At 40.4% G+C, this 24,338-nt stretch overlaps 5 protein-coding genes across 10 annotated transcripts; 1 reads left to right on the plus strand and 4 right to left on the minus strand.

The window, feature by feature from the left end:
• Positions 1-4,341: 4,341 nt before the first annotated feature.
• LOC103992893 (uncharacterized) lies at positions 4,342-6,574 on the plus strand. Of its 5 annotated transcripts, none has more exons than XM_065118788.1 (3): positions 4,342-5,626; positions 5,730-5,960; positions 6,044-6,574. In XM_065118788.1, exons 2-3 carry the CDS (start codon positions 5,874-5,876, stop codon positions 6,530-6,532), a joined length of 576 nt encoding a protein of 191 aa, XP_064974860.1. In that variant the 5' UTR covers positions 4,342-5,626; positions 5,730-5,873; the 3' UTR covers positions 6,533-6,574. The 5 variants fall into 5 exon arrangements, with proteins under 5 accessions (XP_064974860.1, XP_064974859.1, XP_064974861.1 ...); XM_065118787.1 differs by having other exon boundaries at positions 4,342-4,735; positions 4,953-5,960; XM_065118789.1 differs by having other exon boundaries at positions 4,342-4,735; positions 5,390-5,960.
• Positions 6,575-6,811: 237 nt separating this feature from the next.
• Positions 6,812-9,626, minus strand: LOC135617951 (BTB/POZ domain-containing protein SR1IP1-like). 2 transcript variants are annotated; one of them, XM_065118785.1, is made up of 6 exons: positions 9,155-9,626; positions 8,931-9,000; positions 8,241-8,849; positions 7,616-8,155; positions 7,033-7,548; positions 6,812-6,932 (listed from the first exon to the last, which is right to left on the minus strand). In XM_065118785.1, exons 1-5 carry the CDS (start codon positions 9,250-9,252, stop codon positions 7,036-7,038), a joined length of 1,830 nt encoding a protein of 609 aa, XP_064974857.1. In that variant the 5' UTR covers positions 9,253-9,626; the 3' UTR covers positions 6,812-6,932; positions 7,033-7,035. The 2 variants fall into 2 exon arrangements, with proteins under 2 accessions (XP_064974857.1, XP_064974855.1); XM_065118783.1 differs by lacking the exon at positions 6,812-6,932 and having other exon boundaries at positions 6,957-7,548.
• Positions 9,627-12,452: 2,826 nt separating this feature from the next.
• LOC135617952 (ubiquitin-NEDD8-like protein RUB2) lies at positions 12,453-16,789 on the minus strand. The gene is made up of 3 exons (XM_065118790.1): positions 16,566-16,789; positions 15,721-15,980; positions 12,453-12,813 (listed from the first exon to the last, which is right to left on the minus strand). The coding sequence occupies exons 1-3, from the start codon at positions 16,656-16,658 to the stop codon at positions 12,696-12,698; spliced, it is 471 nt and encodes a 156-aa protein (XP_064974862.1). The 5' UTR covers positions 16,659-16,789; the 3' UTR covers positions 12,453-12,695.
• Positions 16,790-18,435: 1,646 nt separating this feature from the next.
• Positions 18,436-20,800, minus strand: LOC135580871 (uncharacterized). The gene has a single exon (XM_065118791.1). It carries the CDS (start codon positions 19,626-19,628, stop codon positions 18,726-18,728), a length of 903 nt encoding a protein of 300 aa, XP_064974863.1. The 5' UTR covers positions 19,629-20,800; the 3' UTR covers positions 18,436-18,725.
• Positions 20,801-20,926: 126 nt separating this feature from the next.
• Positions 20,927-24,046, minus strand: LOC135617955 (protein TRIGALACTOSYLDIACYLGLYCEROL 5, chloroplastic-like). The gene is made up of 4 exons (XM_065118793.1): positions 23,892-24,046; positions 23,746-23,790; positions 21,427-21,459; positions 20,927-21,350 (listed from the first exon to the last, which is right to left on the minus strand). Exons 1-4 carry the CDS (start codon positions 23,929-23,931, stop codon positions 21,193-21,195), a joined length of 276 nt encoding a protein of 91 aa, XP_064974865.1. The 5' UTR covers positions 23,932-24,046; the 3' UTR covers positions 20,927-21,192.
• Positions 24,047-24,338: the final 292 nt, after the last annotated feature.

Below are 24,338 nucleotides of genomic sequence, written 5' to 3' on the forward strand. Positions count from 1 at the left end.
ACTCATTTACCAATTAAACATGAATATTTATCAAACACACCTCTAATATAATTTTATTAAGAAACTCATGTAAATAAAATCTATCTAACAAAATCCATAAGGAAAAATTAATTATTTTTGTCATGTGAAATTTATTATAATGAATAAACTAAACTTAAAATATTTATAGAACAATCAAACTCTAAATTAAAAAAAAATAAAAATACTTTTATGTGAATTTATTATCTCCGAGTACTTTAAAGAAGTTTAAAGATACCCAATACACGATTGGTGGCAAAAAGTTGCCGATACTTAAGATAGAAGTAATGGGTCATGTCATACACTCGGACAAGATAAGATTTGGCATCCATCATGTCTCGAGAGGTTTCATCTCATGTCCTCGGCGGGCCCGGGAGAATCCATGCACATTCGTGCATTCGACACCCTTTCTAATTCTCACCTTCTTCCTCCTTCACAAAGCTTCTTTGTGCCAACCCTGACGTCGAGCTACAAGAGATGGCCATGCACATACTCCACGCCAAACACCACTCGCCCAATGCATGATCACATAATTTAACTCCAAGAAAACCTCTTATTATTAAGTTGATCTCAATGCCAAGATGCACCAACAAGTTGCGAGCGGTAGCAATCCTATTGTAAGCATCTACACTTGATGTCAATATCAATTCTTCTAACAAACTAATTCTAAAAGTATTAAATTTAGAACTTTACGGTATTTGATAGAGTGATTATCGATGATATCACATTGTCAAACTAACTTGATTTTGGATTACATACATTCGACTTTGAAAATAATCGAGAAGGTGTTTCTATTGAAAATATTCATATGTCTTAGATAAAAAGAGATATCCCGAAGAGATAGTCGTATATCGTTAATGATCGAAAGAGTTAGATTATATATATTAAGCTTGGCTCATACTTAAAATTTTAAACTTTTAAATTTAATTAGTATCTAATATGATATATGTTTTTCTTAATTGATTTGATTTAATTAGTCAACATAAAACTTCTATAGACTCGAGCTTACGAGGATTAGAGTCGAATAAGATATTAGAACTAATCTCTTCGACGCACAGAGATGAGGTGAAAAAGATAAAATCCATTCTTGGATGCACAAAAAGAGGTGAAAAAGATAAAATAATGGATGAAAACTTTGCCCTCTATCAGTGTCTAAAAATGCTCTAATTAAGCCAAATGGTAGTAGTACTAATCGATTGGAGCAGGTGGGGGTCCTACCGATTAAAATAACAAAGAGGTGGGTGAGCCCCACCACACTCAAATCCAACCAAGCTCCAAATGTGTGCTTGTTTGCAAGCAGCGATGGCCACGTGCCATGTCCCTCCGTGACGTCAGGATCGCCACATGGGCTTTCATCTTTCTTTGTCTCCTTCACCCAAAGATTCCGCTCCTCCTTCCAATGGTCAATTCATATTCGTGTTTAGATTTCCTATGATTTATAGGATAGCAATAACATCATAAATTTTAATTATTTGAGATCGATTATTAATTAATATATTTTTAATAATATTTTATATTATTTTTTAATTATATATATATGTCTGATTTGTTCTTGAAGAAAATCTCGATAAACAAAAATCGTTTGCCATGAGGTGATAGATAAGATAAATCATATTCATTTTCTCTATTTTAAGATTTTATTATACCTAAAATTATTAAATATTTTTCATAAAATAAAATAAATGGTATCAAAGATCACTCAATACTATCCTCCAATAAGTAAAAAAGAAGAGTTGCCAGTCGAAAGATAGTCGAGAGAATTCATTCTAAAGTTTATATTGGTTTGATATCAATTTTGATATAAATTGATATCATTTGTTATTATTATATAAACATATAAAATGAATGATATTGAGATACATGTTTCGATGTGATATTTAATCAAATCCATAAGCATCGGACGGTAAATATAGACAACCAAAACCGCGAAGGTTTGGGTTGATATATATATTACTACATTTAACTTGCTAATGTTATGTCCACAACAAAATAATGTATATAATATTGTCAAATCTGATTAGGGTTAATATATATCATGTCAATGATTCAACTCAGAAGCTTGAGATAAATCTTAGTATATGTAATTGCTTGATTGACCCAATTATTTATTTATTTATCTTAATTTCAACTCATTGTTAGTAATTTAGTATTGATTGTCAATTTGATCGAGATTAATATATATCAATTTAAGAACCAATTAAACCCAAAAGATTAAGCTAATAGCTTATGGGTCAAAACCTAATACATGTAACTTAACTCTTTTAATCCTTATCAATATCACATTATTCTCTTATTTTTATCTTTCTTCATCTCACACACATGTGGAGATTCATTGTCCTAATGAACAGATCACCGATCAGTAGAGCTACATGTGAATTATCTCCATCACCATCAAAGCCCTTGTCTTGTTTGGTATAGGCTCAATCATAGCGTTCGAAGAAAGATCAAAGATATTGGAAGCGGCTTTTTATTGAATGATAATTAATCTTAGAAATTTAAGCTTTTATGTAATAAGTAAATATATACTTGGACTGCATGCAATTTAAATTAGTGTTGACATGAGATACGAGGAATATTCATCTTGATCCAAAGATAGACACATGACATTCAAAGATCCAAAGGCCTCAACCTATCGTCTTGCCACACTAGTAGAATTAGAACAAAAAAAAATATTTTCTATTACATAAAATATTTTTTCTAACCGCTTACGACTAAGGATCAGACATAAAACGTGAACACATGCATGATTAACGAGGTTGGATTCTCTTCTTCTGATCTCCACATTTTAATGCTAATTCGAAAGTTGAGCATCAAATGGACTACATCCAGAGCTTACTCTCGATATTGTTTTTCTTACAATCCTTGAGATCGACACTCCATGAGAGATTAAAACAGAATTTCTCGTATGGGTCAAACTCAAACTATGTTGGGCTAATTATTTTACACAATCAATTATCGACTTCAGTCAATATCATTTAAAGCTAAAATGAGGGCCCACACGATCTAGCCTAATGGGATAATTAGTCTATCAACTTTATATAACATAAATTATTATCTAAAATTTTTAAGTTAAAATTTATAATAATACACCCATCATATTTTTATAAATAAATCTTAATCTTATTCATTTTGATGTAGGACTAATTAAGATGTTATAAAAATTGATCATATGTTTAGACGCATAATTACTAAAGAATAAAAAAACCAAGACCTTATAAATGCTAGAGTCATCATTTACCCTCAAAAATATCTTTTAAGATTCATTCCGAAAGCGCAACATTGTGTGTTCATAAAATTTCTCTCGAGCTCTTAAGTCATCAAGAGAAATGATGATTTTTTTAGATACTAAGACAAAGATTTTGATTAGATACTAGTTTTGACTTTTTTTAGATTGAAAATCTTATTACAACTTAAGCAAGTTAAGAAATTACTTGCCCGTCGATTACAAGATATGATTATATGGTAGTGCGTATTTTTCTCTAAGATAAGTAATTCAATGAATATGTTAAACAAGTGTAAGGAGAATCATTATATTAATTTTGACCTCATGTTTCGAAAAATCCAACTAGATTGATCATTAAAATTAAGAATAATAATCATAAAGAGAATTTTCTTTGTGTGAAAAGGATAAGTTTGTATTGATGGAATTTGATTCTAAGACTTTACGATCAATAGTTTATCCAATAAGATATCGAATTAATGAAATCTTCTAAAACATTTATTAGATATAATAAGCTTAAAAGTATTTTAAATACGACTAATGGAGTAGTATAAATATAAATTTATCGGATGAGATTTTAAAAGATTGAGTAAATGGGTAAAATTATTAATATTAATCTAAACTAAGAGGATCGAAAGCGAGAGACTTGTCTTGGAATATGTGACCTCATCGTTATCGCTTCATACTATTGTCCTCTGTTTGGTATGATTGCAATGGGAAACCATAAGCACATTTACCACCAGCCGAACCCGCCACCCCCTTGCGGCTGTGCCTCCCCTCGCCGGCAACGCACGCGCCACTGTCGGCCTTCTCAGCCCTGAGTTCATATGAGATGACGAAGATGATGTTGAGAGAGAGAGAGAGAGAGAGAGAGGGCAAAGAGTACGAAGAAGAGGGAATATAGAGAGATGGCAATGAGTTGGTCGGTATGTGTTGTGTCATTACCTCTCCTGTCGTGAAGTAGATTAGTGCGACCTGTCGGAATCCCGTTCTGAGTTCAATGATTCCCGTTTTGGCACCGAGAGATTAAAGCTGCAATTATATGACAGTAAACGAAGATGATGGAACTCAGCGCATGAGACAAATGTGCATATGTACTCCGTGACTCCCATTTCGGATCTGAAAACACACCCCGAGCTAAAGAAAAGACTCGAAAGTCTATGCTTACACAAAGTGACAAGTAATAATGATTATGGCATTCCAGGATACATGTGGATCTGCCATGGCAGGTTTAGCTTTTTTGTTTGGAGATAATGCAGTGCACCTAAAATGAATGGGTCTTCTTCTTATTCTGTCATTGTCCCTTCTTGGCATCGTCTCGAGGCATCTTTTCTCCCTTCATACATACTTCAACTGCAGTTGGCCAAGCTATTGCATTGGGATTTGTTCCAGTAGAGTCTGTGTGGAGAATCTTGAGGTGCTCCTCTGCCTCATCAGCAAGGAATGCTGCGTTCCATCTTTCCATAGCACAAGAGTGAAGCTGATAGAAGACTTCAGGTGAGGATTTCCTTTCACCATTTCTCCCTCAGATTATATAGCGAGTAATTTGGGAAAGCATATATTGTTCTTAGATTTCTTCAGCTAATATCAAGGGGAAGAGGATGGATGGACCCTGTAATCTTCTTCTTCTTCTTCTTCTTTCCTGGACTAGAAAACAGGCTGCTTATATTTCCTCCAGATGACAAAACATTTACTGTTCAATTTCTTTTCTTAGGTGTTGATCTTTGTTTCACCAAGAAACATCCTTCCGTGCTTCTGAGAGTTACTCAAGTTCCCATACAGAGCAGTTTCTTTGGAAGAAACTGGTTGAAAACCTCTCACCTCCTCAAATAGTTTGTGGAAATGATCTACTGAATCCTTTTAATATGCAGGACTGAGCTCAACATGAAGAATCATAGTCTCAGACTGTTTAGAATACCTACTCTTCTGTTGCTGAACATGAGACTGATCTAATCTTACTTGTTTGTCATCACCTTTCTTCCGATAGGCAGAGTAGCTGCAGACTGAATAATCTGGTAGAGCTTTTTTGCCTAACAAAAAGAAGCTCAGATGGGTACAATCAAGAAGATTAGCTGACTGATAAGTAGCCTAGCTTTTGGAGGCAACCTGAATTCCTATCCTTTGCTTGATTCAATCAACTTGCAACACTAGTTCTTGCAGGTTTTCATTCAGTTCTTGGAAGACAGAATCTGAAGCAGACAATAGAGTCCAGAAGTTGCAGTGTTTTGAACTCCATTCTTGATGAGTGATGTCCTGAGGCATGCAGAAATTTAGTTCTTGGCACTATCTTAAGCATCTTTCCTCTTCATGTATGTATGTATACATGAACTGCAATTGGCCAAGACACAAGATGCCAAATGATCATTGAATGATGAGATGCTCAGCTCAGTAATAATTATGGGACCACTGTCACTTGTTCATCATTTGTTCTTTTTTTCTTGAAGGAAATGCTTATTTTGTTCATCAGCTTATTTTTCTGAAACTTTTGCAGATCAATCAACCATTGTTTAGGATAATTTCTTCTTCAAAAGATTAGCCAAGAATAGCAAGAATCCAAAACAAAATTGGCCTTATCCAACAGAGCATCCCAAGTATCACTCCCCAAACATCATCTTCAATCCATTTCTGAAAACCAATGGAGAGATGCATGAAGCAGTATGACAAGGACTACATGGAAATGAAAACGATCATGTTAAAGCAGGAAGGAACTTTCAGACACCAGGTAGGTTTTCTTTCCCTGTGGCTTAGTCCTACAATGAAGAAAGCCTCTGTAGATTCTGAGTTCTATCCACATGCCTGATTCAGGTCCACGAACTCCATCGTCTGTACCAAATTCAGAAACTGTTGATGCGAAATACAAAGACTGCTGCCATGAAAATGCGACGACATATGAAGCCAGAAACTGAGTTATGGAATGTAGAGAACGAGACAGCATCTCACAGAAACTCACACAGGAGGCAACCTCTTTGTTCTCTTGATCTGGAAGCCCCAGCAGAGTACATCAGAAGGCACAATGGAGATGAAGAGAGTGAGTTGGAGCTGACACTTGCTACCGGAAGCAGCAGATCTCAACGGAAGAGAAAATATGCTACGTTTACTTCAGATTCAGGATCAACCTTTTCTTCATCCTCAATTGAATCTGGGGGTTTAGTCTCAGATATATCCACCAGGTTCAGAAATGAAGGAAAGAGTGGGCTCAACATCGAGGAACAGATGAGACAGGATGCAGCAAAACATCCTCCTTGGCTCTTCCAATGTACCAAACAAGACATGGTGGCTTCTTTCAGATTGTAATGATTCATATGATTCTAGCTTTCTACCACATTTGACCTCTTAGTCTTCTGCTGCCTAACAAATCCAGTGAGGCATTGAGATCATGAGCTAAAACAAGATGAAGATGAGTAAGAATCAGTGATAGGAGACCACTAACACAAGAATCCAAAGGATAATTTCCCCTAAATTGTCTTTCTTCTCCATGAACGAATGGAGGTGACAGCTTACCCATCAGAAGTTGGATGGAGAAGGATCCAATTCCGATCTCAAACTTGTACGAGTAATCCACAGGGCAATACGTAAAGAATACAGTATTCACATATGTACAAAGTAACATCGGAAACTACATGCCTCGGGTTAACCGCTGCAAACATCTTTCTCGGTGGTATCAGAGTTCAAGCGAAACATGGATTGCAGATGCCTATACAGACGATAATGGGAACGATCAGAGGAAGGAGGTGACAATTTATTCATCACTAGATGTGAAAGGATAGTATACATCATCACTTAGAGATACTGACATATCAAGAGATCGAATGTCTTCGATCTTTGGGTGGCTTTGTCCGACCTTTGCTGGAGAAAGGCTTCACACCGTCGGCGTGCGTGAAGGGGTAGAGGCGCCCGAGCTTCTTAGAGAGAGAGTTTATGAAGGACTTCTTCGGCAACGGAGGCTTCTGTGCAGATGGGATTTGTCCTGATGGCTTCTCCACTTCCTTCAGCAGCATTCTCATCCTCAGCAACTGCATTCTCAGGTCATCGTTCTCCCTTTGCAGGCGCGAGAGTTCGTCCGTGCCTCCGCGATGTTTCGTCGAACATGGAGTCGACCTGAGCGACAGCGCAGGAGATTCTCCCCCCGTGAAGCTTCCGCTCGTTGCATCTCTGAAGCGCTGCTGCTCGCAGAAAAGAACCTGAACCACCGTCTGCACCGGAAGCCTTTCGTTCTGAGCCGCATGAGCACAAGCCTCCCTTGACAGTTTCTGCCAGTCCATCAAGCTGCAAACCTTCTTCCTCTCCTCATCAGTCGATGACGGGTGAGCCTGCAAGTTGAGTCAGTAGCAGCAAATCACGGACGAGAAGCAAACGAAGCAGAAGCAGATGTCTCACCTTGAGGTATATGTCAATGGCTCTGTACATCCCATCTTCGTTAACTCTTGCTTGCTCGGACACCAACTCACCAAGGCTAATAAACCTGGCGATCGTCAAGTTGGGATCAGATGCAATCTCCGCAAGGTAGCTCTCCATCAGCCTTCCAACTCGGTCCATGTCGCCGTGCGGTGGCGAGATGTAGTCGTCGTCGGTGCTGTAGCCAATCCGGCTTCCATTGACCTCATGCTCGAGGTAGTTCATCAGTATCCTCTGAACCGTGTCGACGTCGAACATGGTGTCGCCATCGAAGGTGAACGAGGGAATCAGTAGATCGTCTATTACTGCCTGGCCGAGTTGCAAGCCCATCCTCTTCTCCAGATCAAGCCTGCATGCCACCGTCGTCTCCAAGTAGATCGCCGCTCGCAGAAGCATGGAAAGGAAGCTCACCGACATGGCGTTCCTTTCCCTCGGCAAGAGACTCACCACTGTTTCTAGTATTATCCTCTTCTCATGCTCGTCCTTTGGGTCCATCTTCTTCCTTCCTCTGCCGAAGATGTCCTGCATAAAGCTAACAAGTTCAGCTACAAATCCATTTCTCAAGCATTTTTCTGTCATATATAGAGCATCAAGGATTGTGGCTCACCAAACCTCGCAGAGATTTCTGCGCATACAACATGATCACTGGTCCAAGAGCATACTGTTTGAATCCCCTACCCTTCATCGCCATGAGAACTCTTTGAAAGGTGTCGATTCTAAGCACCGTCAACTCCTCTGCCCACCAATCAACGATCGCATTCGGCTGCGACGACGAAGAGAACCTCTCCTGGAAGTTGTCCGTCCTCGAAGACGAACATAACTGGCTGTCGTTGCAGGCCATGTACGCCACCGCATCGATGCACCGGCTTACCAGCTTCACCTTCTCCGACACGGGAAGCAGCTCCTCCGATTTGTGCAACACGGTGACCGCAGCCGAGAGACTTAGCAGCGCGACTTCTTCCAAGTAAGCCTCCGCTCTACTCACCAGATTCCCGACCGTGTAATCTTCCGTCATCTCAAGGTACTCCGCGACACAACGAAGCATGGCGATGTTCTCTGCGGTGATCTCGAAGTTTACGCCGTAGCAGTACTTGGTCACAAGTTCGAACGCTTCCGCGCCACCGGGAACGTCAGGGATTTCGATCGCTGAGGTGTTCGGCTGATTGGCTTCCGATACCAGCCTTCGGATGTATCCACATTTTGAGACCAGCAGATACTATGTGGAGAAGAGACGATCCATTAGCAATGACATCAAATCGTACCGACCTTCGTAGGCATCACTCTTGTTTCAATTTACCTTGTGCAAAGGAAAGATTGATCCTCCGACCTTCACATCGACGTCGCTCGGGACCTCCGGAGAGTAAATCCTGCAAGAACCAGAGGAAGGCAACAATATGACTACTCCGACACATAACAGATAAATTGAAATCGAAGAGTGCATATAACAGAGGAAATCGGATGAATTAAAAAGCTTAACAGAGAAGAAAAGAATTCAAGGGTGGAAGAGAGGAAGCAGCGTACCATTCGCCGGTTCTCTTCATAGCAGTGGAGAGCAGGTGCTCCTTTCTAGGGATGGCAGAAGAAGGTGGCGGCGGAGTCTCCTGATGAGCCCCCAGCATTCCTGTGGCTACAGAGGTTTTATCGCTTCTTGCTGCCGGTGGTACTTATCTTGACCGAGCTGCCATCACAGCAAAAGAAGTGAACGGTATCGCAAGGGAAAAAGGCAGGAAGAAGAAGTAGAAGATTGGAACATGGAGTGGTGACACCGAAAGATGTGGTGAAGGATCAAAGGAGGAGGAGGAACACAAATCTGCTGCTTTTTGTTTCTCACATGGTTGCGTCCTCATTTTTGTCGGGTTGGACGTGCAGAAAGATATGTATCACACTGTCCTCGACCAATCATGTAATTATGTAGACCCCGCCCCCCATCGTTAGCCTCGGCTTCCTCCAACTCTATCACCACTGTTGACGAGGCAAAAGGTGCCTTCCAAAGTGCGATGACAAGTCGGAGTTCAAAGCAGTGCTGATGATGACGTCACAATGGATTTGAATCAAAGCCATATATATATATATATATATATATATATATATATACAAATGGATAAATTGATGGTCCAATTTTGGACATCCACGACAGCCAAAATTTCTGAGTCGTCGTCAGCTGAGTGGGCGAGAAAAGATTTTTTGGGGGCCCACCTGATCCAATCAAGCGAATCCAATCGCTGCGAAGAGTAATTAGCTCAGCGACAGCCGCACACTTGGGAATCGAGATGAGCGACTGCTGCACACAAGCGAGAAAAGAAGTCAGAGTAGCTGAGAGGAAAACGAAAGCGACGACTTTGTTCCTTCTCTTGGGCGAGGCATCTCTCGTTCAGAAACCGCCGGTGGCTGATCGAGGATTGCAGACGAGACTTCCGCCCACTTGTCTGCTGGCTTCCAGGCGATAGGAAAGAATTCGGGAGATGAGACCCTCGCCATTCCTTCGGAGCACCGTATGCAGACGAGGCTCTCGTCGGAAGGATTTTTCCAGCCTTCTTTAAATAAACCCTGACACAATTTCGGTTCCGATTTTGATTCTACTGATTTCGATTTTAATTTGAATCATTAATTTTTTTTATTTATTTTTAATTAAAATTAATTTAAAATAATAAAAATTATGATTTTATTTTTAAGTTTTGATGATAATATTATTTTGAAAAGTGAATATATTTTAAATAAAATTTAATGACATAAAAAAATTGATATAGAATTAATAAAATTATAAAATATCAATCACTACGAGTGTTACATGTCCCGATCACTCCTTTGGTTGATAGGCCAAACAATTATTACTTGTCTTTACAAAAGATCTCTTATTTTTATTTCTTTATCTTGGTCCAATCATCAATGGAGCCTCAACCGATATAAGGCTCAAATTCAATTGTTGGACCTTTCGGGTTAAAACAATTAACCCAAAGAGCATACTAATAAGGAATCTATCATCAACACGTGGTTGCTACATAAGATCAAAGTCATCCTTCACTTGTCTGTATGTAGGCGAAGATTTAAAGGTAATCACAAACTTTCTTCTCTTCCTTTCCTTTGTGACAAGAAAAGCAATATCAAGCTTCTTTCTCATCCTTTAAGATATAAAAATATATTTCAAAAGACAAGTCTCTCTCTCTCTCTCTCTCTTTTCAGAATTACTCAGGACCTCATATCACTAACTTGAGTAAGGGATTAGATTAGAAAACATTTCCCGACCTCGATTTTCATATAAGTGGTACTTTGGGAGCATGATATTTTCATCTCGAAGACACCTCGGACAATCCTACATACACGAGTTCGAATCACATCGAGCTAACCAAGACATCAATAATATTTTTTTCTAATATTTTGATGTTAGAAGGAGGGCATGATGTCGCGGGAACATCCACCCCCCAATCCTCTCAATAAATATTTTTAGGATCGCCCAAGATTCACGAAACTACTAACTAAAGGAGCGCCCACTCCTCGATAGTGGAGCTTAGTATATCATCGGGGAGTTTAGTATATCGTCACACCACCACTCTACTCTACTCAAATTCGAGACCTAGTTGGTAGATTCAATGGATGACTCCCTAAGGATCCAACTCCGACAGATGGATTAATGCTTAGACGGGATGCAATGGGAGTTCCACCGGTCTAAGGGGGAGAATCCAGTTGATCCCACCTTGAGTCAGTCCCTATCCATTCAAAACATCCAAGATGAACTAATCCTGACTAACTTTTGTTGTTGATAGTAGTATCGACTTAGTAGAATACACTGTCACCTTCCACGCCTATATGTCTCTCTATAATACCTCAAATGCAATGTGTCACGCGTTCCTAACAATGCAAAGAGGCTTATTTAGGGAGTGGTATACTTGCTTAAAGCTACTCTAAATCGGCTCCTTCGCTTAGCTCATAAAAAAGTTCGAGATTTACTTCCTCAAGAATATACACATAAGACTATTGGTAATGATGTTGCTCGAACTCAGGTAAGGGGAGGAAGAGGTACTCTTTGACTTTGTCACTCAATTCACTAATACAATCTAAGACAAACAAAAGGTTCATCTTGTTGAAAACCCTCGGGGAGCATCATATGTGCAATAGAAAGTAAAAATGAAAACTGGTTTCCCAAAACAATCTTATCAAATCATTGTACGAAGATCATGAGTGTAAAACTAAAACAAAAAAAACTTACGTAAGGGGTGTGAGACGTTCTCATATAAGGGAATTCATGTTAGAAAATCTATGATGATATCACATACACAACGAAAGAACAAAAAATAAAAATATCAAAATTTCTCATTGAAAATAATCGTCGTGCACAAAAATCTGTAAAACCAAAAACTACATGTACAAGAAAAATTGTTACATAGGAAGATCGTATATCATTGAGAGGATGAATGAGGTCAATTATTCTCCTCTCTAGTGATGATCCACATGATAAGAGCTACTCCTCTCTAGCGGTGATACAATGTGCGCACTAATTAAGAAAAGATTGTCCCTTCTTGTTGTCCACATGCTCCAAATATAGATTACAATTTAAGGAAAAAAAAAGGAGACAGGAGAATAAGAGATAACACTAAAAAAAACCTAATTTATAACCCTTTGATTATGTCCTATTTATAAAGACTCCCTATCAACTTAATCATAATGAATATTATCATATTGAGTATTAAATCTCTATCCAACTACCCAAAATTGATATGTGTTACTAAAGACATGTAGGGACGTCTTAAACCAGGCATGACAAAGAAAAATAACACTCGGAAACAACCTTCACTAGAGGTGTCCGAAAGCAGATCAAACAACGTGAATCATAAAAGCACATTTTTGGATTTCCATAAAACCAAAGCATCGGTTCATAGGTTGGTGATGTACAGTTCATTTACTTGTGGAGCAACATTCAAATTCCTACGAATAGTAGCAACAAGTGCAACATAGCAACCCAGTCCGCTTATTACATCTTCCAGACAAAGACACTGTCGCTTGTCGATCTTCATTTTTCCGCAAGAGCTCCCGAACCCATGGCAACAGGGGGAACCGCACTGGATACCTAAAAATTTTGACATCCACCCCTCAGAGCAAGCACAAGATGGAGGACAGAACCTCCTTCGATGTTGTACTCCTTAGCAGTCTTGTCATCAGCTAGTTGCTTACCCGCATAAATCAGCCTGCATTTGGGTTATATACAAGAAAGATTTTAGTCGATCATGTGTTACAGGATGAACATGCTCAAAGACAAATAAAATTGCAGCAATAGCATATTAACAACATTCATATGTGTCGACAAAAGAATCACTTGTGTTGCAAAGAAAATGCTAGACGTCAGTGATGTGCCCAAATTAGAAGTCAACAGTCCATGATTAACCAAAAAATTTTACAAGATGAATTTGTGTCTGATGTGTCGTCTCCGAGCAAGTGTAAGCATAAATGTAAAGTGGTAGTTCAAGGGATGGAAAAAGACCCGTATAAGAAATGTAGATGTGCAGTTCAGATCTCAACAAGTGGTCAATAAGAAATTCATAGCTTACTTAAAATTACTGAAGAAATATACATTCAGCTTCATAAGAATTTACAATTAAATGATTTACAATTCAAAATCTAATACTACTCTCATGCAAATGCATAATTTGTTCAGCTAAAAACAGAATCTACACCAAGTATTATTCAGCCAATGGCACCTACTAACATATTGCATATTTTAATTAAACCATGAACTGATTAAATATATAGCCTTTGCATGAATATGTTGTAAGAAGAAAAATGATGTTGGGTGGTGGTAGATGTAATTCTTAAATAAGGATGACATCCACAATTATTGAACCTTAACTGCCAGTTTTATTTCTGAACCAGTTATTTTATGTGTTGTTTCATTTCTGGCTCATGAGTTTTTTCTTCTTCGGGTAGGGATTGGAGAAAGGTTGATTGTACAGTTCTGTCGAGTGAGACTTCTGCATATTGTTCATTTTCCTTCACAGGATAGGCACTGCATTGAATTCTCAATTTTTGACAAGAAAATATAATTACCAAAAAAAGGTTAAAAGGGTCATCCAATACAATAGGTGGAACAATGTATAGCAAAGAGGTCATCTAAATACTTGAATGCCAATACCTATCCTTACCCAAATAAAAAGAAATAATTAAATAACACAAATAAGTGAGCATATACTAAGATGAGAAATTTTGAGTTAATAACAAGGTTCTTATTGAGAACAAGGCCACATACCTACATGGACAAGGGTTACATATAAACATGTCAAAACCCGACCAATGGGATAACTAACCGATCAGCTTGATATGCCCAAATCCACATTGTCTAAAATAATTAAGCTCATGTTACTTATTATACGTTCATCTAGCCTCGTAAATCAATTCAATTATTCTCCCACAGACAATGTGAGACTAATTTTGAGGTGTCACAATCTCCTCACTTAAGACTTGATGTCCTTGTTAAGGTCCAAACATAATTCAAAATCATCTTAATATGGCATATGTTAAGTCCAGCCTAGTCGTGGCAACGTCAAGATGTGCCTCCAGCTACTTTGTAGCAGTGATTTAAAAAGCGCTAAGCGTCAAAAGGCGCCAAGGTCCAAAAACGCCCGAGGCGCTAGGCGCTCGCCCGAGCGAAGCGAGACGCTAAAGTATTAAAATATATAATATAATTAATAAATATAATTATTTAAAATTTTAAATAAAAATATGCTATTAAATTAAGAAAATATATTAACAGTATTGAAAATTAATCATTTCAAATAAACTTAATATTAACAGTATACTGTATACTGAGCCTGCTGATTGAGAAACGAGGAAGCAGCGGTGAGCGACGGCAGCGGCGAGCGGCGAGCAACGGTAGCGATAGCAGCAGCGACAGCGAGAAAGGAAGCAGGAGCGACAAGCAGCGGGAGGCGCGAGCGGCGACAGCGACAGCGTTTGCGAGCAGCGGCAGCGGGAGCAGGAGCGGTGAGCAACGGGAGGCGCGAGCGGCGACAGAGGCAGCGTTTGCGAGCAGCGGCGAGCAGCGGAAGGCGCGAGCGGCGACAGAGGCAGCGTTTGCGAGCGGCGACAACGGCAACGTTTGCGAGCAGCGAGATCGGGATCGGGATCGGGATTGGGAGTGGCAACGGCAGTGGGTTAGGGTTGGGTAAGGGTTATATCGGTTTAGTTGGTTCGATTGAACCAACTAACCAACCGAACTAGGACCAAACCAGACCTAAAATCCTGGTTCGGTCGCCTTGGTTTACCCAGGCGCCCACCCGAAGCGCCCAGCGCCTAGGCTCGAGCGAGCGCCCAAGCGACGCCTGTTTGAAGCACGCCGCCTGGGAGATTAACGAGGCACTCGGGCCTCGCCTCATTAATAGGATAACTAATTTATTCACTTGATAGGCCTACAATCACATGGCCCAAGATGTTAACATTTGAATCAATAATAATAGACTCATCTAGCCTTATATATCGACTTAATACTCCTTCCACATCTACTGCAATACTAAACTTGGGTGTCATAAAACATGCATGGGACAAAACATAAACATTCTAAAGAACTGTAATGGAGATTGACTTGACTCGTTGAGTATGTGCCAAATATAAATATGCTGTTATTTTGTTGTTTCCAATTAAAATTATATAATTTCAACCGATAAGCAAAGTTTTTCTTAAAAACAAGATTAAAAAAAATACTAGCAGTTGATAATGTACAATCTAAATGAGCAACAAGTAACATTATAACAAAATTATTGTGCATCAGCAGTACCACACACATACACTCACACACAAAGGATGACAGTGCCAACATGAGTCTGAATGAAGAAAGAGACAGTTCTTAACACTATAAAGAAAAGAGTTTAATATCAGGAAACACTTTGAATAAGGCACAACACGTCTTGATGGTCATCCATTATCACATGATACTTCAAAATAAAATATGGATCTTCACATCCAGACTGGTCTATCACATATGAATAACTAAATGAGCAACTCAAACAGAAGACACAGTAGTCAGCTTAAATATCTTACAAGGGAAAATGAATACCTAGCAAGGCTTAAAAACAAGTGAGAGATTATATATAAAGAGAGAATACCTCTGCTGTACAGGTGGAATCCCTTCTTTCTCCTCTACTCTCTCCTTGATCCTGTCAATGGTGTCAGTGGGCTCAATATCAATCTCAATTTCCTTCCCGGTGAGAGTCTTCACCTTGATCATCATTCCGCCCCTAAGCCTGAGGACAAGGTGCAGAGTTGACTCTTTCTGGATGTTGTAATCAGCCAGGGTTCGGCCATCTTCTAGCTGCTTACCTGCAAAGATCAATCTCTGCTGGTCTGGAGGTATCCCCTCCTTGTCCTGCAAAAAATGTGAATTGCTCATTTCCATATGTCCGCAAGGCATCATCTTTTACCAAAGATGTGACATGGCTCGTGTTTCCATGATGTCAAAAGTGCCTAAAGATATCCAACAGTAAATTATAGTTCTGTTTCCACAATCTCGCCCTATTTTTACTAAAAAGATTGTTAGCCTATACCAAATCACCAATCTGTATAAACCCCATACTATACTGGCCACTACCAAACCCTGAATGATTGAAAGAAACAGTGATGCAATCAATTGGGGCCGAAGTAATCACTAAAAAGCACGAGAAAGATAAAGACAACAAACAAATATTCAAAGAAACTACAAGCAAAAGATGATCCAAACAAAAAGAAAGTAAAAGAAAGGCTTCAGATCCAGTGCTGTTGAGACTCAAAAAGAGAAGGAGGGAAAAACATGAAACCAAGAAGGAAACCCCTCAAACTCCAACAAAACCCTTTAACACATTGTACAGCAGAAAAGATCGACCAAAGAAGCATGTCTTGCGACCTTTACAAGCATCTGCCAAATAGAAAGAAGATGAGGAGGAGGAGGAGGAGGAGGAGGAGGAGGAGGGAAGACCTGGATCTTGGCTTTGACGTTATCGATGGTGTCGCTGCTCTCGACCTCGAGGGTAATCGTCTTCCCAGTTAGGGTTTTCACAAATATCTGCATCCTCTCGTGCTTGGAGTCCTCCTCTTCGGCCTCGTCGCTGCTCTCGCGGAGAAGGGGGTTGACAGCGGCGGAAAAAAGAGCAAGGAATCAACCAAATCGGCCGCGTGGAATGAACGCGGACAGCGTGATCGCCCTCGCTAAGCAACACTGTTATATAGCTAACAGACACAAGCCAGAATGAATTGCTAACACTGTTATTGTTCTGTGGGCGGGCCGTTTTGACTGTGATATGTGTATTGGGCCGGCCTGGCCACGTTTGTGGATTCTTGGAAATGTTGCCATGACATCTATGTTTCCAAATCTATCTTATTATTATTTCAGGTTTTTATAAGTATAAAATATTAGTCAAAATCAAAATAAAAAAATATTAATCAAAATCAAAATAAAAAATATTAGTCAAAATCAAAATCAAAAAAATATTAATCATTAATACCAAATTAGCCAACCCGGTCGTATATATCTATGGTCACGTCTTTAGATAAGGGTTCAAACTCTCATCAAAGTGTACAATCTCATTCAATATCATATCGAATGATACCAGTATAACGATACACGATACATGATAAATACTAATATTTCGAATGGATAAAAGATGAAAAAATAATAAAATATTATTTTATTTTTTTTATTTTTAAAATTAGGAGTGGATCGCTCGAGACGAGACAACAATTCGCGTATAGACTCATGCCTGGATTAATATATATCATTCGTCGTCATGATTTAATGTATATTAATCTTGACCGATTTGATTTATATAATTTTTATATTTTTCTCACTTTGACCATTTGCAAGTAAAATGATAAAGATAATAATTGGTTAAGCAAGGGCACAAATGCTTCCCTTTTTCTGAACTCAGTGGATTCTGAGCTTGTTTTCTCAGGTCACTATTCTTTTACTGTTTCCAACTTGTGCATCAGATTACATACTTTTAGCAGGCTTTGATGGCCAAACTAAGCACTCCTGAGACATAGTGCTGCCACTTCCTCTGTGGAAGACTCCTTTATACTAAGGCTTCATCCAACTCATGATGGCTCAATGTTAGTGATGAAGTTGATGGTTGTACAACACATCTCCCACCTTGTTGAAAGAATCCATGATGAGGTTCGACATTAGACTAATCGATAGTGTTGGAACTTGGAATTCAACATCAAGAAACCCTTACAAAATAGACAGAGAATATAGCATGTCACCTGTGGCGTTGGCCGCTCCGAAGAATGTTCCATTTGTCTGCCAGTTTCAGTCGGATAGAGTTCGATCGATCCATCGTCCGTTGGAGTCTCCACATGCACAAGGAGCTTAGCAGCAGAGACTGCATCCAAGCAACCAGTCCCAAGGCTTGAGAGATGCTGTGGGTGGATGACCCAAGCTGCTGGCTCCGCATGAGACTCTTTTACGCCATTTTGCCTCCCAAACTAAGGACAAAGACACAGTGCGCCTTTTCCTTTGCACAAAGCAAAGCGGAAGCCTTTTCCTCGTTTGATTCTTTCAAGCTCCGTCCTCCTTCGGTCTTTTGTGCTTTACTGTGGTGCAGACTCATCGGAATCGGTGCCATCTCTCGTTGGTCGTGCGTTCTCGTCTTATGTTCTTTATCTTGCTACGAGGCGCGTGACTTCATGGTGTAAGGAGTGGCGTTTTAGCCTTCAGGTGTATTGATGTTTAGGGACGAGATGGGAGAAGTTTACATGATTGATAGATTCTTGTAGTTGATTCTTCTTTTGCTCCGTTTAAAGCCTTCATGGCAGAGTTCTCGAGCAGAAAACAATCAAACTTTCCTTGAGGAAATTATTCTAAGGGAAATAGGCACACACCCAAAGCTCCCTTCTCCACCACCATCAAAGCTTCTCGAGCAAAAGGCACGCTCTTATCATTACCTCCCACTTACAAACACAAAAGAAGAACAAAAAGCTCTACAAAGTTGAGCAGGTTTATGCATTGGAGTACTCCAAGAGATGAAAGAAGAGAAAAAGAAGACGATGCAAATGAGAAGCCAGATGGTGGACGAGTCAAACCAGCTCTTTGACCACCATGCATCTCATCTTCCTGTTGCCTTTGCAGTCGAGAGACCCTTCAACCGTTCAATTCTCCTCTACTCCTGTGCGTGGTCTGCTGCTCCTTTTTCTTCTTTGTGACCCCCAGCTTCGGTATGGCGACCGGCTCCAGCGCGTCCGGGGAGCACTTGCAGCTGAACCCACGCCCGGCGGCCTGGGACGCTGCCTTCTTCTGGACATCTGCGGCATTCTTTGAAGTACTACGGTTTGTACCTCTTAGAGCCTTCTTTGCATCCTCGGCGTCGACATTGCTCTTCCTGCCGCTGACACTGCCGCTGTTCGACCTTCGCGACCTGATGTCGTATAATTCGATCTCGGGGGCCTTGGCGATGCCCAACCGGAAGATCCCCCACCCTGGTGGCGCAGAACTTGTGCTCCTCCGCCGCGCGTGGGCGTTCCTTAGGATGCGAACCTGCGGCGTGGGACTTGGATGAGCGTAGAAGTTGTTGGACAGTGATACCCGGGGGTGCTCGCAGGTGCTGCTTCCATGACTGTTCGACGAATGACTCCTACTCACACAGCCACTGCTGCTCCTGCTGCTGCTGCCGCTGCTATTACTCCGACTCGTGCTGTTGAAGCCCAATCCCAGAACGGTAGAGGAATACTGGTCGAGTGAGTCGGACATCGACCTGCTCCGGCTCGGTGCCCGGCTGGCGACGAAGAATCCGCTGTCGGAGCCAACGGAGGGCCGCAGTGGAAGAATCTGGCCCTGGAAGAACACTTCATCGGCCGCGCACATGTCGGTCTCGGCCGCATGGGAAAGGAGGCCTCCAGCCACCGATATCCGGAACTCGAAGTCGTCCTCAGCGTCGCTGGACTTGCACTCGCCATCATCATCTTTGTCGGCGGCCACCGGGAGATCCGAGGGCGAAAGGGACACCTCTTCTTCCTCAATGGCCTCCCGTTCCTCTGATGGAGCCATTGTCGTTGCTTGGACTTGTTCCACCTTTTCTTTGGAGGAAAGGGCGGTCGAAGGAAATATACAAGTGGTGGAGACTCGAAGGGGGTAGCAGTGGAGGGAGGAGAGAATATAAACTAAAGGAAAGCGAGGCAGGCTCACTGTATTCTAACTTCTCGAGACATTCCCACTGTATTGGCCTGTGGGCGGGCCATGGCATGCCCCCTTTATAGGCAGCCTTGAGAAACTTCTTTTTCTTCCTCAAGGATCAGATCTGGCATGCTGGATGTGATGATGTTGTGTTTATGTCGTTGGATTTGAGTAAGTGGAAGTAGTTAATGTAGAGTAGGAGTTCATAGGTTGGCCTCATGAAAGAAAAAGAATATCTATGAGAAGTTGAGTGATGCCGAAGGTTGTACCTTTAGAATGCTGATAAGTTATCCTGGATTCATGTCAAGTTGGAGAGCCTTTATTTATCCCCTTTATAATCTCTCCTTATTGTCCTAAAGGATTCAAGGGGAGCAGGTGGGAACTCATACACCAAGCAGAGGCCAGGTTGGTCTTAATCTTCTCAAGTTACTGCATGCCTCTGTTTCTTAATGCCATTGCAAGAATCTTAACCAACCCCATGTCATTGATAGATGTTGGGGCCATTACAGTACCATCATCAAATTCTGATGCAAATGAATCAATGGGAGAGCCAACACATGCAGTCCAGATACCTGAAAATTACAGAGGTTGTTAATAGAGGTAAAACTATTGGCAAACCTCTTGTGTGCTGCAACAAAATAGCATTTGGGAAGAGCATGTGAAGCAAATCAGAACACCTGGTGATGACAAAAGGAAGGAATGGACCAGGAGAGGCTTGCAGTGGGGTCCCATGTTGGCTCCAAGCCTGACCAGAAAAGGGGGCTCATGCATGGAAGTTTGGGTCTTTTGGGGTTTCTCTGAGGTGTCATGTAGTATGTGTGATGCTGGAACTTTTGGAGGCTAGCCATGGGAGAGAATTCTGAGATGGAAGATGCTGTGAGTGCACAAGATAGAAGCTAAGTCATGCTGTGAACCAAGTATTTTAGAAGTAAATCAAGCAACTTGGTGGATCACAAGTTGGGAGTCTGTGATGCTTCCATTTCTGCCAGTTCCTGGATTGTTTAGCTGTTTCTCTACCTGGTAAAGCAGCAGTAGTGTACTCTGGACAAATCAACCATGACAAACTCTGGGTAATTGTGAACTCCTTGCATGGAAGAAACTATGACAAAGATATTGTAACCTATGAGTGTCAAATTTTGCTAACTATCAATTAGAATGAGACACTATCACGATAAGATAATATTTGATTTTAATCAAATCAATATTGTCTTGCCACATCAGTCATGAAACATGCAGAATTTTGTATTGTCACAAGCAATGGTATCTCTGAAATTTTACCGGAATAGTATGGTTCTCTAATTTGATGTCACACATCTACATCTAAATTACTAATCGTGAAACCCAAAGATATCTGATCATAGAACGGTCATGCGCGGTGGAAGCAGTAAAAAGACTACTACACCTTCCTGTTATGACAGTGCCCGTGTGGAACTTGAATCTATTGAGCGTGCTTCGAGGAATCTTCCACTGATTTATCTCTCGTCCCCTTGTTATCAAATTCAATGCCCTGGAAAGTGACTTTGGAGGACCGGTATTTGCAACCAAATGCACTGCCAAAGCCCCAACCAAGACCAAGTCCCACTCCACAGCCTCCCCCTATCCATGTAGAGTTTTGAATTAGCTTAAAAGGTAATAGCTATGTCAAGTAAAGTTCTAAGTGAGTGATACTTACCAATTCCCAAGCCAAAGGTATGCAAGGGCATTCCTGAAGATAATTGAGAAAAAAATCATCAGTGAACAGGTTATATGGGTTAATGATTGTCATAACAACAAGAATACCAGACCTGAGTTAAGAGTACATGAACCTGGAAGTACTCTAGAACAAGATTTGTGGGGCACTGCTCAGGCATCAGTAATTTCAATGGACATGTTTGACAAAGTTAACTATAAATGGATCCCATTACTGGTTCTGTTCAATCATTTAAGGTGCCTGCCAAGTTGTAATATGAAGCATGCAACTAGAAACAATGGTATGGCCACAAAATGTACTTGCCCGTAGCAATCCCTAAAAAATGTGAAACAAGGGAGCACACAGATCAATGAGTTTTTACATTCATTTCCCTCGGAAGTGGTATGTAGTTTGAGATAAAAGTTGTATGTACTTTGGTCATTCAGGAACAAGGTTGTATGAAATTTGAGATAAAGGTAGAGAGAGTAACATAATATTGGGCCCCTTGGTGGGTGCAGCAGATAACAAATAGAATGTCCTATTTCGTTACAGTGAATGGAACAAAGAGGGTGCAGTATTATGTTGTAGAAGTACATAAACCAGATACTTCTGCTACATTTGACTTGTTCGGATTGATACAATTTAGGTGAACCAGATAGATACTTATGCTAAACCATAATCATGCATTCAATGTAGGAGACTGTTCGGATTGATTCTGATCTTGCATGTCAGCTAACTAGTGTCTGGTGAGTTGTGCTCATATCTGTACAGAAACATGGAATAGTAAAAGAGAAAGCAAACTACTTTCATGTGCCCCCTTAGTTTACTACCAGATAAAGTTAAATCTCTAGAATATAACAGTTGTTCTTCAATACGCATCTTTCAAAAAAAAAAAACATAAAATTGTTCACTGGCCCTGCAAAACATAAACATAAAGTCAAAGAATGTCATCTCCTATGTCTGACAATTTTTTTCTCCTTCTAAAAGACATTGACAAGCATAAAGCATATTTCCTGTATAAGCTTTTCCCAAAGACAGCAAGATTGTGATTGCATAGTTCACACTGAGGTTTAGAGATTTAAATCCATTATTTTTAGCTTCTCCCAAAGACAGCAAGATTGTGATTGCATAGATCACACTGAGGCTTAGAATTTTAAATCCATTGTTTTTCAGTAATCCTTTATTAGTTGTGTCATGCTCTCCATCATTTTCTTCTGCTTATAAGTTTATTACATCCTCTTTTTTGGAGTATTGAAAATTAAATCGAGCTTACATTAAGAACAACATCAATTCTTGACTGGGTGATGGAGAAAGATGCTTACATTAAGATCATATTTTTCAGATGTTAACTAGAATTTGCCTGATTATGTTCCCAATATAACATATTGTCAGCACATAATTGCATTTGATCAATTACACGACTAAAAGGTCACATTCAGATACTATGTTCATTCGTCTTGAAGGTCTAAGTATATACATCTTTAGCTTCTAATATTACATACAAATTTACTAGAATATCAACATCTTTTTTTTTTTTTTGTTATCAAGCTTATCCTTTTTCAGCAGTCGTAATTTGAAATCATCCGGAGGTTCATCATAGTCTTGTTCTATGATGATCATGAATATTTTTTCCCCTTTGCTTTTGTGGAGCATGGCCAGATGTTTATGACAAGAGAAAGCTATATAAGTCATCCATAAGGAAACAAATCTCACACAGGATATTAAAACTCTAAGATGGATAGCAACAGATTCAGCTAAGTTATGTAATTGAATAACATGGCTGGTAGGAATTAGGTAGGTAATCTAAGCATATTTGATCGAACATTATCATCTTAGATGACAACAAGCTAAGCAATTCCTATCAAAGTACTTCCTCTAGCATTTTTTTTTTCTTTTTATCATCTTAACTTCGTGAACTCCACCTAAACTCTTTGACAAAAGAACTACTCCACGTCCCTTCATAAAATTGCACATCCCGAGATGTCACATTGGACTACAGATCTAAACCTTTCAATGCACACTACTTAGCACATCAACTCAAAGCCCTAAAATTGAATCAGTAAAGATGAGAAGGGAACACCTCCTGATCATCGACTAATTCAGTTGATTGCTCTCACTCTATATACGACAAAAGCCAGTTAGAGATCTCCGAGGAACCCCTTCTTGTTCCACCTTGCCATTATGCCCCAATTCAAGCAGGAAACCAAACGATTCCATCGGCAGCGTTTCAGCATAACAATCCAATAGCCATCTCAAATTCCACATTTCCGCCAACCGCATAAAGATGAAAGGCAACAAAAAGAAGAAGGATACGGGAACTACCTCCAAAGCCCCATCCAATTCCAAACCCGCATCCGATGCCGAACCCTGAGACACAACATGGACATGGGCAAACACAAATCAGATTGATATCGCCCTCGTTCCAGATACCAACAGCCGCAGATTTTGCAGTGGCCAAGAGTTCATACCAAGGCCAACGCCGACGCCATCGAAGGTCGTGAGAACCATGGCTCCTTGCGGCGAATCGACTCCCGAAACTTGAGGCGAAGCGAAGCGTTCTTGCGCGAGGAGACGGGCGGGGCCAGGAAACCGAGCTTATCCGCGCCGTGATTCGTGCGACCCAGTGGACGGCCACCAAGGCTTAACGAGTTGGGGTTTGATTCAAGCGCTAAACCGGTGCAATCGAGAGCCGATTGCGGCTCAGCCCGAGACGGACCCGATTGGTTCCGACGGTCGTTACAAAAAGGTTTGGTTGAACTGCAAAATGTACGAACGGAAACAAACAAGACAACGACCAGCATACATCCACACAGCACAAGGGCAGACGTGGTGCCGACAGGTGGCGTTCACGAGACGACGACGACGGTCATAGATACAATATATCAGAATTGCCACATATGTGAGTCTTCTGATTT

Source organism: Musa acuminata, chromosome BXJ2-7 (genome assembly GCF_036884655.1).
Source record: "Musa acuminata AAA Group cultivar baxijiao chromosome BXJ2-7, Cavendish_Baxijiao_AAA, whole genome shotgun sequence".
Classification (NCBI taxonomy): domain Eukaryota; kingdom Viridiplantae; phylum Streptophyta; class Magnoliopsida; order Zingiberales; family Musaceae; genus Musa; species Musa acuminata.